The following is a 16,978-nucleotide window of genomic DNA, read 5'->3' as shown; positions in this document are numbered from 1 at the left end:
ACCGCTCGTGCAAACACGATATCCTGTCTCGTTAACCTCCTTACCTTTTGTCTTTAAATTTATCTTTCCGAATTGCTGTGCTCTCTAAAATAGTACTACAGTTCTTCTCCCTCAAATTATTCCAAGCACCAGTCAGAAAGCTCAAAGGTTCTCCAAAAAAAGTGAGTAAAGAGTTCTACAGCATGGTTTTCAACCCTCCGAATTCGAATATCGCATCGAAATTGAGTGAAAGAAAGCGCAAACAGATTTTATTTCAACGAAAAGTGCAGTAGTACACTCGGGGCAGCTCGCGCGCCTCGTTTCCACCTGTGATTGGTCGGGCGCCTCGGGACGTCAACAATGGTGTTCGTCCGAACGAACACCATTGTTGTCCACAACGCGCGGGGACTGCTTCGCCCCCCCCCCCCTACCACGTGTAGGTTAAGAGGCGGGCACCTCAGCTCGGTGGAACAATAAAGTTTTCAATCAATCAATCAATCGTCCGGACGATCGCAGCGCCAGATTTCCCTCTAGGTATACTAATATGAAACTCTAACATGCTCTGCTGCGTCACAGATATGACCGCCGCCGTGATCAGTTGCTTCGCAGCCGCTGGGGACTGAGGGCCGGGATTTTATTGTATTCATATAGGAGGTTTGTGGCCAAGTACTGCACCAGGGTGGCCAATCCTGCTGTGGTGAGGGAGTGCGTTATCGGTTCTGGTCACCAGGATCAGGCCGCACTCCAAGCCTGTTTCTGCAATTTTCTCAACACGCGGATTTTTTTTTTTAATCCTGTCAAAAATTGCGCGGCACCGGCATTCGAACCACGGTCCTCTTGCACGCGAGGCAGATATTCTACCTCTACGCCACCGCTGCATTCTATTACTGTGTTACAAGGTTACAAGATAATTCTTCCAAACAGTGCAAACGTTTCTCGAGGTGTGTGTCTGTAACGGCCGAAAAGGACCCCCTCCGACTGGTCAGTAGCCTGGTGGTGAGCAGAATCATATACAGCCTGCCTTACTACCACCTCACACAGTCCGAGACGAAGCAGGCCGACATACTTTTGAGGATGGCTTTGAAGACCGCGCGCTCTCCGCCTGCCGATGAGCACATCGACTGAAAAATTATTGGCGCTTGGGTTGCACAACACCCTCGGCGAACTGACAGAAGCCCATTACGTCTCGTAACAACAGAGACTTGCGCGGACTCGCACGGGCCGGTAGGTCCTACAAACCTTGGTGTTCCCAGCAATAACGACACGAACCCAAGAAACCTGCTTGATACCTCGTCACGTCCAGGACAGGTTTCACGTTGTCCCGATACCACGCAACATGGACCCTAACCTACACTCCGGCAGGAGGAGCGCAAGGGCCCAGTACATGGAGAAGGCGTTCAATACCACGGCCCGTTTTACAGACGCCGCCATGTATGGGACGAAGAACAAGGGCGCAGTTGCAGTGACATGAGACCACCGAGGCCACATTACCTCCTCCGCATCGACCCGCCCCTGCACGATTACGGAAGCCGAAGAGCTGGCCATCGTGTTCCGCGAGGGCCTACACGCAAACCAACCACTGATGATCCTCACGAATATCCCAGCAGGCCAGCAACTTCCTACAGGGAAGAATTGGAAGGCCTGCTGCACAAGTCCTAGCCGGAATACTCAAGGAGGACCCTGCAAGACTTCACTGCCCAAACCATCATCTGGATACCGGGCCACACTGGCATCACAGGCAACCTGCAGGCCGACAGAGCAGCTCGAGGATTTGTAGTACATAACCGAGCACTCATCACGCCGGGTGCAGAAGACCTGGACCCTGTCGACCTCGAGTATTCAGCCATCGTGAATTACCACAGAGGGCGTTGCTTGCGATATCCACCACCCCATCGAAATCTAAAGACAGAAGATGCCGCTGCCTGGCGTAGGCTCCAGACAGGCACTTGCACGAACCTACACATATTACATCGGATACACCCCACACCCTACAGGGACGAATGTCCATGGTGTGGGGCCACACCAACCCTATACCACATCACGTGGGAGTGCACACTACACAACATAGAACCCAGACACAAACACCACGAGGAAGCAATGGGAGGCACTGCTGTCCAGCTCGGCCCTCGACGACCAGCTCAAGCTGATAAAGAGAGCTGAAAAGATGGCAAGAACCAGCGGAGCCCTGGACTAAGGGCCCCGACCATTAACGGTTTTTCTTATTATTCTTTTAATACAGTTTATCTATCTATCTATCTATCTGTAACCCACCCGCAGTACGGTAGCCCCAGAGGAAAGGATTACTGGAAGAGTCAAATTCCAAAGGTTTTGGAAGGGTTCTTCTAAAAGTCATTTCCTTTGAACAGTGAACTGGCGGCATGTCAAAAAGAAGCGTTGCAGAGATTCACTCTCATGGCACGTAGGTCGTGGCAGTAGGTGGCGGTGGGAAAGAATATGGAGAGACCAATGGAGAGACCAAACAATAGAGAAAGAAAAAAAATATGATCAAACCGAAACTGTACGCTGTTCGCTCTCTCGTTCTCGCTCTCGGGAGGTTGTCTTTTGCGCTGTTGTGCGCTTGTGTTGCCAGTTTAGCTGTAGCGAAATTACTATAAAAACTGCTTAATTTGCTTGATGCCAGAGCATATGCAGCCGCGTGTGTCGCACTGTTCTTTTGTGTGATTACAATATTAGTTTGTCTCACACCTTGGAAAAACGGCTGCTGGACCTACGTTGACTAGTTGGCTTGGCTCGATAGGCTTAGCGGACGGATGCAGATAGCCACGGATAGTGTCAGCTCGGTACATTTCAGTAGGAGCCCTTGTTTCGCGTGCGTTTGGTAGGGCGACCAAGATGAGCAGTAAAAGCTGCCTTGCGGTTGCAGCCGAGGCTGCGGAAAGAGTAAACGCAATGCTTGTCGCCAAGGGAAAGTTGAAGGTAAGATTTCGTAGCTGCATTCTCGTGTTTCGTGAAACGTGCAGTCGACCGTCGAACATTATACGAGTGTCACATCGCGCTCTTTCGATCGCGATCGGGCCCGGTATGAATCGAAGTTCCCTGTCGCTATTGCCTTCCTTGCGTAAGCTACGGGAAGAAGCCAATAACAGTCGAGAATTTCGATCTGGATTGGGCTTGATCGCGATCGAAGGTGGCCGTGGGACAACGGCAGGCAACGGGCAATGCGCTTAAATTTTGTCCGAACGCTGCATATTTTTTACAGATCAATGGTGTCACAGGCCGCAGTTCGGGAGACTTGTTCACAACCGAAGTGGAGATAAACGATGCGCCCTTACCTGCGCGCAACGTCTTGACAAAGGGAATTTTTCAGGAGGAGGTGAGCACTTTCAGACAGACTTCGCTAAAATGGGTGTGGGAATGTGCAAGTGCTTGCATCAAAGCATACGCTCGCATCTGCAGTATCTGACCAAAAATGTTATTGGTGAACTAGCTCTAGGTTCGAACGACCAGCAGTTGAGTTCTTGTCGCCTACTCGTGCTTGGCGTACTAAATTAGGTACTTAGTGCGAAGTATAAACATGAAACTGCACATGTACTCGGAACTGCTACGTGTAGCAGTTCTAGGGCCCAGAACTTTTCTGCGGTGGGAATGTCGTGCAGGCCTTGCTAAACACCCAATGGAAAAAGTTTGCTTTTGTGTGGATTGAGTTGAGTAACTTTGGAAAAGGATGTACACTGTTGCCTTTGCTGTGCTATTGTAGTTGTGAAACTGTCCAGGCGCTGCCCTGAAATATGCTGTGCAATTGCAGATATGCCGTTCGACTGGTGCTGTTATGTCTACAAGGGGTCGCTACATGAGTGGAATGGAAAAATTAAATTCAGGATCTGGGTGAGACATTGCTCATAATTTTCATAAAATTAGAATTGTGTATTGGAATTTGCTTTGCTTTTCATTGAGGCATGAGCATGGCTTGGTGAAGTTCGCTTGCGATTTTAATGCGTCTTGGTGTAAGTTGTAGAAGAGAGGAAGCACATTTTAATTTTTCCAACTTTACTGTTACAGAGACAGAGCATTGTATTTGCATATTCAAGCCTCAACAGTGGACGCGATTGAAAGTAAGTGTTGCATGTAGGCCCTTTTCTTGGCAGTGTCATGTTGCAGAAAGCTGATATTTTCTTGTACAATGGAGGAACGCCACATTCAGTGAATATACTTGTTCGGTGAGTCTCCTATTGCAAGTTGTATGTAAATGATACACATAGAACAACTTCAAACTTAACAGAACCAAAAAGAGAGAAAATCGTATTTATTTACCTGGAATCTCTCTCATGTCTAGCAATGAAATACATAGTGACCATAACTCTGGAAGTCATTTTTTAGGTTTTCTTTCTTTCTGTTCATTTTTTTAAAGAATGCATGGTAGCAGTTTGTGCAAAAGTTTCCTAAATAAACAGGCTATTTTTACCATTTTTACACTTAAAATGAGCACACAAAAAATACAAGGGTGTTTATTTGCTGCTTATCATCCTACTGTAGGATTTTGAATGAGAAAGATATTCTGGTTCAACGAAACAGGCTGGTAGGCTAGTTGTTATTGCATGTTAATAGTGTTTTAGCACAAAGAAACGCACAACACGAGAGAAGGCACACAGGACACAGCACCGTGACGCTACCGTGACGAGAACAGTATCTCCTTCTCTGACAACACGACAGATGGGCAGCTCAAGCAATCTTTGTTTCTGTTCACTTCAAACGTCTCTAACAATTTCCCCTGTCACTTCATCAGAATATCTCTAGCTTTCCTAAACAAAGGTTTGCAGCCACAGTGCATGCAGTGTGTAGCAAGATGACTGGTTACTGCCAGTTTATCAACATTGTTTGAGTGCTCTCATAGGTGCTCATAGGTGATTGTTGAGCCATCTGACAGTTTGTCCCAGATATTGTTTCCCACATGACAATGTAATGCAGTAAACTACACCTTCCACACATTTGACAACAAACTGTTTGCGATGATTTGTATCACAAGCATTGCGTTTCTGCTTGGGATCGCCCCGACTTTAAAGGGTTCCTCACCAGGTCTGACAAGGGCAGAGCATACATTACATGATAATGATCGTGTCTGCAGAATATTACATTGCTATGTGCCGCGCAAAGAGCTGAAATTTCAAACGGAACATAGTTTTTTCTTCTCGCTGCCGCCATGCTCCAAGCCGGCGGATGACGTAGTTGCGTCCCTGTGCCTACGTACTCGAGTCTACAGCATGACCTTGCTCGTGGGGACACACGACTTCAAGAATTATTCAAGGCACCATCTGTTATTTGTGTGATCTGTTGCTTGAATTGACGAATTGAGGTTTAGAGAAATAATGGAACACACAAACTGAATGTCTACATGTTTTTTGCTTTTCGCACCAAAGCAAGAGAGATGTACTTCCGCTTCCTCTGCTTGTTCCCACGATCGGGCGGTCACATGCGTAGGTACCGAAACTATGCCATTTTCTACCGTGCTCTAGTGCGGGATCATGCTCTGCGATCCGCTTGTCCCTCCTCAGTATTCGTGCAGCACTGAATTATACCACTAGTCATGTTTCCTTGTGCACAGCGTGCAAAATCCTGTGCTGCGTGAACGAGACAACAGCTTGTGCGCGACGCCGTCAGTGGAAATGCATAGCACCGAAAAAAAAAAAAAAAAAATGTGAGGAGAAAAAAAAGGTGGGGCTCGTGCCGTATGTGTCACGCGATCCTTGAGTTCCGGCTTGGGAGAACGTAGCGAGGGAATTTCGCTTGCAAAGGCTAGACGGGGCGAATGGAGAGGGAGTCTTGCTATGCAGTGGAGCCCGCCTGCTGAAATCATGGGTTCGCGGCACTGAAATATTTCTTTTTATCTCGTCTATTAATGAGCAGACTTGAAAAATTTTTCCGGCTGAACACTACCTAGAGGACGTGTAACAACTTCCAGCATATAACCAAAATTTGCAATGAGGCTTGGTGAGGGGCCCTTTAAGTGACCTTTTTCTCGTACATTATGACAGGACTTTGTGCTCTCGTTTGGAAACAACAGCGGTTGCAAAAGTATTCAGATACATGGATGACTATTTGTGGATATTAGAATGTGACAGTGATTGCACTGCGGTCGCCACAACAACAGTCTGCTACGTTTTCCGTGAATGCCTAAAACCTCTCACCTTAACCTGTGAAGAGTCTGTTGACAGACATGATAGGCTCTTAGACCTCACCCCTCATGTTTCAAGCACCCATACATATTGGTGTTATAAGCCAAGAGGAAAGAAGCCCCTGCTTCCATACGCATCTGGACACTCGAAATTAGATAAGAGGGGCATCATGAACCTATCTTTTAAAAATTCACTTCTGAAATCCTGCCAGCATCTTAATTAAGCAAGAACGTTTCGATAACCAGGTTTCGTGACTCTGCGTAGCTGGCTACCCTTTGCAGTTGCTGATTGTGGTAGCTGGCAGCATGGTAAGTAAAATCAAAACTGATAGTCCTGGTGCCGCCTTGCAGCCACGCAGAAGTAAAAATGAGGTTGTGGTGCCGTATCTACATAATGTCGGCCACAATCTCAAGAAGATTACAGGAAGAGTTGAAGTGGACGTTTTTTTAGCTTGTGCACGAAAGTTAATAATCCCAAGGAAAAACGCAATGCTTGTGATACAATATCATTGCGAATAGTTTGTTGTCCAATGTATGGAAGGTGTAGTTTACTAGAGTGTATTGTCATGTAGGAAAGAATATTTGGGACAAACTGGCAGATGTCTCAGTGATCATTTATGATAGCACTTAACAGTGTTGATAAACTTGCTGTAACCGGTCATGTTGCTGCACTGTACATGCGCTGTGGCTGCAAACCTTTATTTAAGAAGTCTAGAGTGATGGCCAGACATTCTGATCAAGTGACAAGAGGAAACGGTTAGAGACGTTTGAAATGAATAGAAACAAAGATTGCTTGAGCTGCCCATCTGTCACGCTGCCAGAGAAGGAGATACTGTTCTTTTCATGGGAGCAGTGAATTGTTAGGCTGTTAGGCGATCTGTGATGCTGTGGTAACCTTACACTCCCTTTCTGTCTTTTATTGCACGGTGCTACATTTATGTGACCAAGTGCAATAAAGCATCAATTGTTAGTAGTGCTGTGTCCTGTGTGCCTTCTCTTGTGTTGTGCGTTTCTTTGTGCTAAAAACTATTAACATATTCTGGTTGTCCTGCGAGACAAGCATTAATTGCTATATCAATCAGTATGACAAAGCATGCAGTTGTGAGTTGTTTTGTGGAGAAGAGAAAGTATTTGTTTTCTTATTAGTGAGCAAGTTTAGTGGCAAAATATGTTTTATAGGCTATACTGTTTCTTAGCACCATTATTGTTACAAATACGGTAGAAAATGAAAAGGCAAGCAGGGCTATGAATATAGGCCTGCCATATTTCAAGAACTGATGACAATAGCAGCAATAAAACTGAAGGAGGAAGAGGAACAACGAATTCATCTGGCATGCATTGTTCTCTTAAAGGGGCCCAGAACTACCTCTTATCGAAGTGGAGAAAGGCATTTGAAGCGAAAATAGGCTGTTTCAGAAATACTTTGCCGTAAAAAGTACTTCAGTGCGTTCAGCAAAAGTGGAGTTATTGGCAATCAAGCATGGCCTTCGCTGTGCTCCCGTTCCTTTGTCAATGCCTTGCACCGCAGGGGCTACGGCGCAGTGGGGCGTGCCCACAATGCTGCACCTTCTAAATGTCACCGGGGCATGCAGCTCAAATTTCATTTTGGATGTTAACATAGACGCCATGACTTCTGCCTTTGGTGCCTACAACACGTTAAACATAAGCCAAACTCTGTTGTCCTCACCGAGCCGCAGTGCGCTTAGCCAGCGGACTCGTGGCGGCACTTCGCGGTGGCCACAGCATCTAAGTTATGTAGCCAACCACGGCATGATGTTAGCTATCGGCCAATAGCAGCCGTCTAAGGGAATCGCAAAATAAAGCATCCAATGACGAAATAATGTGTCCATCAGAGAGTGAGGACAGGGCCTTCTGTTGAAAAGAAGGTTTGAGAGAAAGGTGACTTGTGATCTGCTTGCGAGCTCCACACACCGTGTTCGACAGCAAAAATTGGCTGAGATGTTCACAGCGGCATATCTTACTCGCTGGCTATGTTATTTCACCAAGCCTGAGGGTTGGTTCAAGGCCCCTTTAAAGACTATGCAAAGCAAAAATTCATATAAAAAGAAGTGCTCCAAAAAGTTACGGTAGATAATGGGGCTATCAATTAGTCATTAAATGGTAACATCATTAAATTTTAATGAAATGTATAACTAGATTGAACTGCAAATAATGCACTACATTTTTCGCATCAACGTTTAAAGCTTTTTTTTACTGGCTGAGATATATTTTGCAGGTTTTCTGCAGTTTGATTGCCTTTCTGTATGGTCAGAATATGCACTCATAACTTTATGTTTCTTGTATGATATGCGACAATCATTGCTTATAAAATGACAACTTTGCATTTCTTTAGAAAATAGGGGTTTGGACATTTCTGGCCTAAATAAAGGCTTGTTGAACGTTCTCACAAGAAAATAAAAATCCCGGCTTTCTTCTAATCGAGAGTAGATGTAAGCATGAAATGGCTACCGGCAAAGCAGATGGGTTGGAGACGGTTTGAGCCACAATCGTAAAATGGGTGTAGTGCATGTTCGCAGCAGCACACCCCACCACACCACATCATACTGTGCAGTGGTTCATATGGACGCAATACAGTGAAACCTCGTTAAACCGCAGTTGGCCAGAGCTTAGAAAAAGTATGTACTAAACGGTAGTACTGCTTAACTGAAATAGCATGAGATCGAGCATGATATCGCCCACTTACCTGCCAAAAATGGAATTCGGAGAGAGTGCAGTGAAAGGGGAGAAAACATGCAGTATTTATTCACTTCGCGTGACAAAATTGATTTTCGTTTGATCGCCCGGCGGCCTAGTAGCGACGACAGCGGCCTCGAACTTACTGAAGCTGCGAGCCAGCTTTCCAGCCTGCCCCCTCTCCTTGGAAAAAAAAAAAAGAAAGAAAAAAAATTGTGGGGTTTTACATACCAAAACCACTTTCTGATTATGAGGCACATCGTAGTTGAAGACTCCGAAAATTTCGACCACCTGGGGTTCTTTAATGTGCACCTAAAGCTAAATACACTGATGTTTTCGCATTTCGCCCCCATCAAAATGCGGCCGCCATGGCCGGGATTTGATTCCGCAACATCGTGCTCAGCAGCCCAACACCATAGCCACTGAGCAACCACGGCGAGTTCCTCTGCAAACACTTGCATGGCAGATTCTTTGTTGGCGATGCATATTCTCTGTGCACGGGTGTGGTAGCCTTGCAGAAATCGTGGGGTGCCTTTTTCATTGCGGGCTGCTGTTCTTGTTGCGACGATTGCATTCATGAGGCTGACATAACGCGCAGCTGCTGCCACTGTCATGCCTGAATTGCCCGTGCTGTCGCTTTCCGAGTTGTCGTCATCACTGTCGCTAGGCGACATTTCGGCAACAACAGAGGCAACGATGGTGAAAAGTCGAACCTCGTCAAAAGCGTGGCAGCTTGGGGGAGTTGGTAGGCGACCTCGGCTCGCTATCGTAGCCGACATGGTATCTCTTCGCGGTCGCAGCAGTGCTGCTGAACAACTTCTTTGCATTCCAAATGCCACACACCGTAGTCAACAGTAGATCCCTGTTGCGTGCCAGCGCTGACTTCGTGTCACGTTTGATAGCACAAACAATGTCTAATTTTTCTTCCATGCTGAGCACCCGGCATCTTTTTTTATCCGAGCTTCGGCATGACGGGAGTCCTTGCTTGCACGATGCTGCAACACTCTCTGGCACGGCGCCGAAATGATGTTGATGTAGCTTCATGCGCAAACGCGCAGGGCGCTTGAAGGCCGTTCTGATCTCTGAGGCTTGTTCTGCCGGGCCGCCCGATGGAGACGGCACACTGCCATGTTTGCGCGACCAAAAGTGGAAACACTACGTGTTAACAGATACGTACGCAGTAAGCTTGTACGGTTTATGAGAATACAAAACACATTATGTTCAGTGGCTGTTGATTCAGGGATTTGACTTTACTACTTTTAAAACGAAACTACTGTTTAAGCGGGTACATTTAACGAGGTTTCACTGTAGTTTCCTGTCACAGACAGAACATCATTGCAATTCTCGTCCCGGTCAAGCAGCTATTCACGGTGCACCAGACGCTGCCAGCTTGGGCGCTTCCAGATGCTGTTGGCGCGCTGGACATGCCCCGGTCTCACGGACCGGTGGCGTGGAAAAGAACAAACTGTGCCAAAAAATGACAATCACATATATAGTGCCCTGTATCTACCTTTTGAATGTCGCTATTCGAAATCACAAATAAAACTTCAGCATACTAGAAGTTGCAGCTTGAGTAATATTGTGAACAAACATTAGGAAGAACTCACAAGCAAGGTTTTTTGTAACTTGTTTGAGAAGTAACTAGTGTATGTAATGCGGCCTTATATGGTAGCTTGGATGATCTGGTTTTGCTCTTGCAACTTGCCGGGATGTGCTTGTTTGAGTGCCTGGATAATGGCCCTGGCTTTGGTTCAAGGTCACTTGAAGGTCACTGACAATGGGAGCTAAAAGCATTTCATGCTTAAAAATTCATGCATTAAGCAGTGAAAATGTAGCAATTGCATATTTTAATAGAGAGTTTTAGAATAGGGGCCCCAAACGTTTTGGGGTCCCAAAGAAATAGCGTCGAAGCCACTGCACATGCGCAAGACGCAAACTCCGTTTGGGTTTTGCGTTGGGAACGCTATTTCACCGATTTAGCGGGAGCCCAAATAGCGGCCCCAAAATCTTTGCGTCGGCAAACATGGTGGCACCCATCGAAGCGACGGCTCTAACCTAGCACAAAACTGGGTTCGATTCGCGGTAACGCGTGAAGTTCGCAAGCTAGGAGAAGTGAGTGCGGTTATCGCTTTCTCTCAACTAGCGTGTGTTGTGAAGATTGACTCATTAGACGCCGCTGATTTTGAATTCGATTGTGGATTTTATGGCTCGTAGGCCTAACACGGCTAAGTTTGGCTGGTGAAGGCTAGTAAAGTTGGTTTGCTCAAAACTAAGCGCAACTAATTGTTTGCTGCTTACAGAGAATAACCTCTAAATTGTACTTAAACGCAAATACACGCAAGTAAAGATTATTATTCCTATCATAAAATGGTATATTTTATTTAATTATTTCTAATAGTTTTTCTTTGACGCCGTAGTGGCGCTGTCAGCGCAAGACGCTATCCGCAAACGTCAAACCCTATTCTAAAACTCTTCACTCTTACGTGCCCCAACGCTAACACCCGCAAAGCTCTTTGGGGCCGCAAACTTTTGGGGCCCCTATTCTAAAAATCCCTATTTTACATTATGGTGGATTATGTTGAATTACGTCTCATAATTTGCTCTTAGTGGCAAAAATGTAGTTTGATTTCTGGGAAAGCTGCCAAGCTATTTTGTTCATGCAGCAAGCTAGGTTAATTTGTGACAGTAAGTAACATTTGTTGTGTTCGTAGTGATTTTTGGCAGAATGGAGTGATATTGATGCAAATTACTAAAATATTTCAGGATTGCTCTCAGTGACAAATAGCATTTTTGAAAGCACAATCGGCTGGTGTTAAAGCGGGCCTGTGTGTGAGCTGACTTGAACTGTTGCACATATGTGTCTTATGTTAGTCCTTACTCCTCAGAGGCCATGGCACGAATCAACATGGTGATTCGAGAGCATGCCAAAGATGATCCGAATTTCACAGCCAGTGACCCCACTGCAGAGCTTGTGCAGCAGCAAATCGCGGAGTCAAATGCCATGGCAGCTGCTGCTATCAGTCTACTCACAGCCCAGGCAGCTGGAGTAAGTTTCCTTCTAATTACCTACAATGGAGGTACAACATAGTTTGTAGCTGCCATAATGTGCCTTTTGCTTGACAGCCCCAGTGCTCAACACAAACTTGGAGACCCTGCCCTTTTCTGCTACTATAAGGTTTAACTTATTTTAAAGGTCGGCTGATAGACTGGCAAGAGGGTTGCAGGTTGATGCCTTCTTTGGTCCGTGATCCTTCCAGCAAATGTCCTAATCTCATTGCTGTCCGTGACATCGTTTCCTGCCTCTCGGCACGCTAATAAATCGCCTGTAAGGTGTGCACTGACTGCATTATGGCACCTGCCCAACTCCACTTCCTTCTCGTTATGTCAACTAGAATATTAGCTATGATTTCTCTATAATTGTAACTGACACTGTTGTCTTTTTGTCTCAACGCTATGCCTATCATTTTTAATTCCATTGTGCATATACAGTCTTTAGCTAAGCTTGTCATCTTCAGTTTTATTCCTATAGGTTATTATTGGCAAAAAATACTGACTATTTCTAATTTTCTATTCAAGGATGCAGGTAAGCAGTTACTCCTGACTCGAGTGTGCATGCCACGTGCACTGGAACCTCTGTGGTCATTTTTCTGTAAATTTTCATCTCATGATCCTAGTGACTACTTGGCCTTGGTAAACATACTTCACAGCTTCAAAAGAAGGGAGTACTAAGCACTAATTCTCATTCCCTTTAATGTTTCAGTATTTTCATTTTCTATAGTGGGGGCAAACAGGCTTCTGATAAATGAGCAAATTGTCCTTCTAGCTGACTTGATGAAAATAAGTGCATTGATCCTGTTGCAGCAATTACCAAAAAAGCTTTCAGATATCTGAAATGATGATGCACATGTATTGTACTTGCCCCGCACCCACATGAGAGCAGTGCAAACGGGGGTCTTCTCTAACGTTGATCAAACACCAGCCACAGTCCAAGGAAAGTCTTTTGTACCAGTCACCTGGTGCTAGATAAAAGTGCTAGATGAGCAGTGAGGTCATCTTTAATGTTTGCCTGACACTGGGCTAAACTTAGGGTTGAACTTAAAGCTTATAAATACAGTGTTAGAAAAAAACATTGTGTTATGCATTTGTACATGTGGATCACTTTGTCTTCATCATCTCTTCAGCACTGTTACTCCCAAAGTGCATAGTAGTTGGATAAGGTAGGCTTACTGGGGCTAAGCTTTCTGTCTATAGCTCTTGCAAAACCTAACTTGCCTTCTTATAGCACTGAGATTGCAGATTGTGTGATGTGGACTCTGCTGATTGAGGTCATGTTTTAAGGGGGGCAGTTGGTGCGTTATGGCTGCACAATTCATTAGCCACACTTTGCTGCAGATACTATTGTGTGCAAAACGTTTTCTTTTATGTTAGCGCTCTGTGTGGCACATTTTATCTTGTCATCCTTACTGCTAAATTTTCAGGTTATTGTAGCATTCACCAGTGTTGCTAGCTTACCTTGTGGTAGAATTGTCGAATTAATTTTTATGATATGTTCTTCATTTACCAAGTACCTTGTGGTTCTTGAAGGACATAATTTGTTTTCCTTATTTTCCTGTGAGAATAAAACTGGCTATCTTTTGTGTGTGCCATTATCCAGCATCACTACATCCAAGACAAAATATTTGTGGGCCTTGAACACGCTCCAATGACTTTTCCGGTACGGGAGAAGATTCTTGGACCTGGGGTGAGTTGTCTCTTGTGGTCTGTTGACATTGGTAAATAGACAATTTTTCAAATCAGCCTTTTTTCTGGATGCAAACAGCACTTGGGCGAGGCCTCTTGCGCAAGTCAGGTGCCGGCCTTGCATGGGGAACAGATCTCACAAAAGGCAGCGCATGTGGTCAGGGTGGTGAGATATTAAGACATGATGGAATTTGTGTGGCACACTGCTTGTTTCTCGCATTTGCTTTCACCACCCTTTACTGGCTCACCTGGCTACGATTATTGTACATCCCCAGACACAATGAGTGCAAAAGAAAGGCATCCGTTTGTGCCATGCTGTTTTGACCAATTCATGTGGCACCTTTTCCCACCACAATGGCTCGGGCATGCGTTCTCATGAAAAAGACTAACGCCAGGCTAATTTCATCTAAGGTTAATTTTAAATCAGCATAAAATAGTGTTGTGAGAGTAGTTCATAACCCATGAATGTGGGCATTAAAACTAAACTTGCTCCTCTATGGGTGCAGGGTGCCTACCTTGATCACATCAAAACAACAACAGGTGCCAATGTGACCCTTCGTGGGAAAGGTTCTGGATTCTTAGACCCAACTTCGGGTAGGGAAGCATTCGAACCACTTCACATTCACATCACGTAAGTGTCAGTTTTTGGCTGTTCTCCATCTATTACCTTAATTTTGCGATTCTGAGCACCCCCTGCTATTTTTGCAAAAAAGAACGGGTAGCCAGGGGTGCCAAGCGCGCTTGCTCACTCTGTCGTCCAGCTGGAGCCGTCAAGAGTCCCGAGGTGGTGCTGCGGCAGCGGTGGCGCAGTCTCTGGCTTCTTGTGCATGGCTGCCTGGATCGGCGTGCGCGGCAGGTGTTCCCCGCTGCCGTGCGCCGATCCAGGCAATTGTGTCTTGCGTTGCTGCGTTCCGACGCTACACGACAGATGGTGGCACCGAACGCCAAAAACTAAGCCTCTCCCAAAAACTTGCTGAAAGTGACCCCGATCAGCGGCACTCGGCAAATTTAGCAGGCATGCGTTGCTTTTTGAACCCATACAAGCAGTAGGTTCACTGTCTGCACTTAGGTATCCATGTTTTTTTTGGTGTTTTCCAAATAAACTGTTATTTCTTGGGCCTGTCACATATTGCTGCGAAAAAAAAGGTGGGGGAGGGTCATTTTAGATTTTTTGAATCTAAGCACCCCGTTCACTTTTGGCATCACGATCATGAAAAAAAGGGGGTGCTTAACCCTTTCAGGGTCAATTTTTTTCACCATATGCGACCGCCCAGGCTTGATTTTTTTTCTTGCGCGAGCGGTAGTATATAGATGCGCTGGAGCAAACTAGCTCTAAAACAAACCATGCAATGAAAACCGTGAGAGTGAAGCGGGAGAAAAAATTGCCTGTATCCCTACATAGTGGCAGCACATGCCAGGAAAGAAAAAATTCGAAAATTGGCGCGCTTTTTAAACATACAGACGGCGCCATAAATATATGGCATCGACCATTTTGGACTTGTTCGCGGCGCCGTATACTTACGTCATTGACCCTGAAAGGGTTAAAATCTAGTAAATACAGTATTATTTCTTTCAAGCTTGGAGCACGTGCAGTGAACATGCCTGCAACTGCAGTGTGCCCAGTCTTGTACAGCAGTGCTGCAGTTGCCACTGTTTGCTGCCTCTGAAAGGCATAGCAGTTTGAGGGAGCGTTTCCACCTTTCCTGATTTTGACCGTCTTTCTGCGGAATGTGTGCTTTTCTGTTCGTGACCCAGGCTCTACTGCATAGACGAAGCTGGTGAAACCTGTGCTTCAGTATTTACTAGTGACGTGTCAATAAGCCTGGCCTTTGAGTGATGGCATCGAATACTTGTGTGATCAATCTTTCTCTTGCTTATGAAGATGTGCTGGTGTTCATGAATATGGAAATGTGAGCACAGAAAAGGTACGAGGACAAGCAAGATGACATCATGTCATCTAACAGGAGCACATGTCCTGTCTTCCTTGTCCTAGTACTTTTTTCATGCTCGTCGTTTCATATTCATGAACATGTCCTAACTCATCCAGCAACATGCTTTGGGAATACACTGGTTTCTCTTAAAGCACACATCAGTGCGCTTACACCCCCCCCCCCCCCCCAATGAGTTGTCCGTTACCATATTTTTCAATCCCCTTTTGAATTTTGCGTTTTGTGAAGTTTGCGTTAAACTATGCAATGAAACCTCATTATATTCAAACGGGCTAAATCGAAGTAATTGTGGTTCTCTTTGAAATTTCCACAGAAACCCATGAGTTTAAAACTTCTGTTAAGTTTCCTATAAATGGATATTACAAACTTTTTTTAGTTTATAATGAAGATTTACTAATTATTTCACACTGATGGGGCTGACAAACGGTGGCGCGAAACGCTACTTGATGCGACTGTTCAGGACTTCTGCAACCTGTCGGCTACCTGGCAACTCGCAAACTGGCCGCACTGCCAAGACCACTCTTGCTCTATACAGCTGCCACCTTACCACAGTGCTCTGAGCACACAACATGCTGCACATTGGTGGAAGGTTGTGGTTGGCTGTGGTGGAATGAAACACGACTCCAGAATGTAATTAATTTAAAAATATGATGAAGTAATGGATTCTACAGTAGAACCTCGTAGATATGAAGATTGATCCAGAAATAAGGTTCCCATCAATTTTAGGGATAGACAACATTGTTTATTCTCAGAAATTTACATCATTGGAAAGATGAAACTTTGCTCTATTTTTCTACATAATCGCCGTCTTTTTGTATGCATTTTTATAGACGGTGCTCCAATTTCTGTGTCCCAATGTTGCAGAACTCTGCCGCCAACACTTTGAGAAAGCGTTTCACCTTTTCTTTGACTTCACCGTCGCTCCGGAACCGTTGGCCACTCAAATGTTCTTTTAACTTGGGGAACAAGTGATAATCAGTAGGCTTGAGGTCTGGACTATACGTTTGGGGGGGGGGGGGGGGGGCATGGCAATCTACCCAAAGTTTGTCAAAAGTTCCTGGGTGTGACAGGAGACGCGAGGTCAGGCATTGCCATGAAGCAGCGTTACACCGGCTGCCAGTCGTCCTTGCCGGCGGTTCTGGATAGCTCGCCTGAGTTTTCTTAGTGTTGCAAATGAAACATGAAACACCCATGTTTCGTCTCCCATAACAATGGAGTCCAACAATCCTTCCTTATCTTCTTGACACTTTTGAAGAAACTGGCGATCACAGTCGAGGCATTTCTCCTTGTGGTCTGATGTCAATAGCCACGGTACCCATCGAGCACAACACTTTTAAAACCCCAATTTTTCACTCAAAGCTCTTTCCGCTGTACCGTAAGAACTCCCAGGAATTTGAGCAACAAGTTCACGGATGATGATCCTCCTGTTTTGAAGCACTTTGCATTGGACCATCTCGGTATCCGCCTCAGAAACTGACGGTCTTCC

General features: G+C 45.4%; 1 protein-coding gene across 5 annotated transcripts in view; it reads left to right on the top strand.

The window, feature by feature from the left end:
* Positions 1 to 16,978, top strand: part of LOC142571337 (uncharacterized) — a 151,868-nt gene that overhangs the window by 83,584 nt on the left and 51,306 nt on the right. For all 5 annotated transcript variants that reach the window (XM_075679605.1, XM_075679606.1, XM_075679603.1 and 2 more), the window contains exons 12-17: positions 3,200 to 3,313; positions 3,746 to 3,825; positions 4,000 to 4,052; positions 11,689 to 11,849; positions 13,458 to 13,544; positions 14,050 to 14,174. In XM_075679605.1, the coding sequence (XP_075535720.1) occupies positions 3,200 to 3,313; positions 3,746 to 3,825; positions 4,000 to 4,052; positions 11,689 to 11,849; positions 13,458 to 13,544; positions 14,050 to 14,174 (620 nt within the window). The remainder of the gene's footprint in view (positions 1 to 3,199; positions 3,314 to 3,745; positions 3,826 to 3,999; positions 4,053 to 11,688; positions 11,850 to 13,457; positions 13,545 to 14,049; positions 14,175 to 16,978) is intronic.

The sequence above is a fragment of the Dermacentor variabilis genome, chromosome 2 (genome assembly GCF_050947875.1).
Source record: "Dermacentor variabilis isolate Ectoservices chromosome 2, ASM5094787v1, whole genome shotgun sequence".
NCBI classification, from domain to species: Eukaryota; Metazoa; Arthropoda; class Arachnida; order Ixodida; family Ixodidae; genus Dermacentor; species Dermacentor variabilis.
Note: the sequence above shows the minus strand (reverse complement) of the source record. Positions and strands in the feature narration are given on the sequence as shown.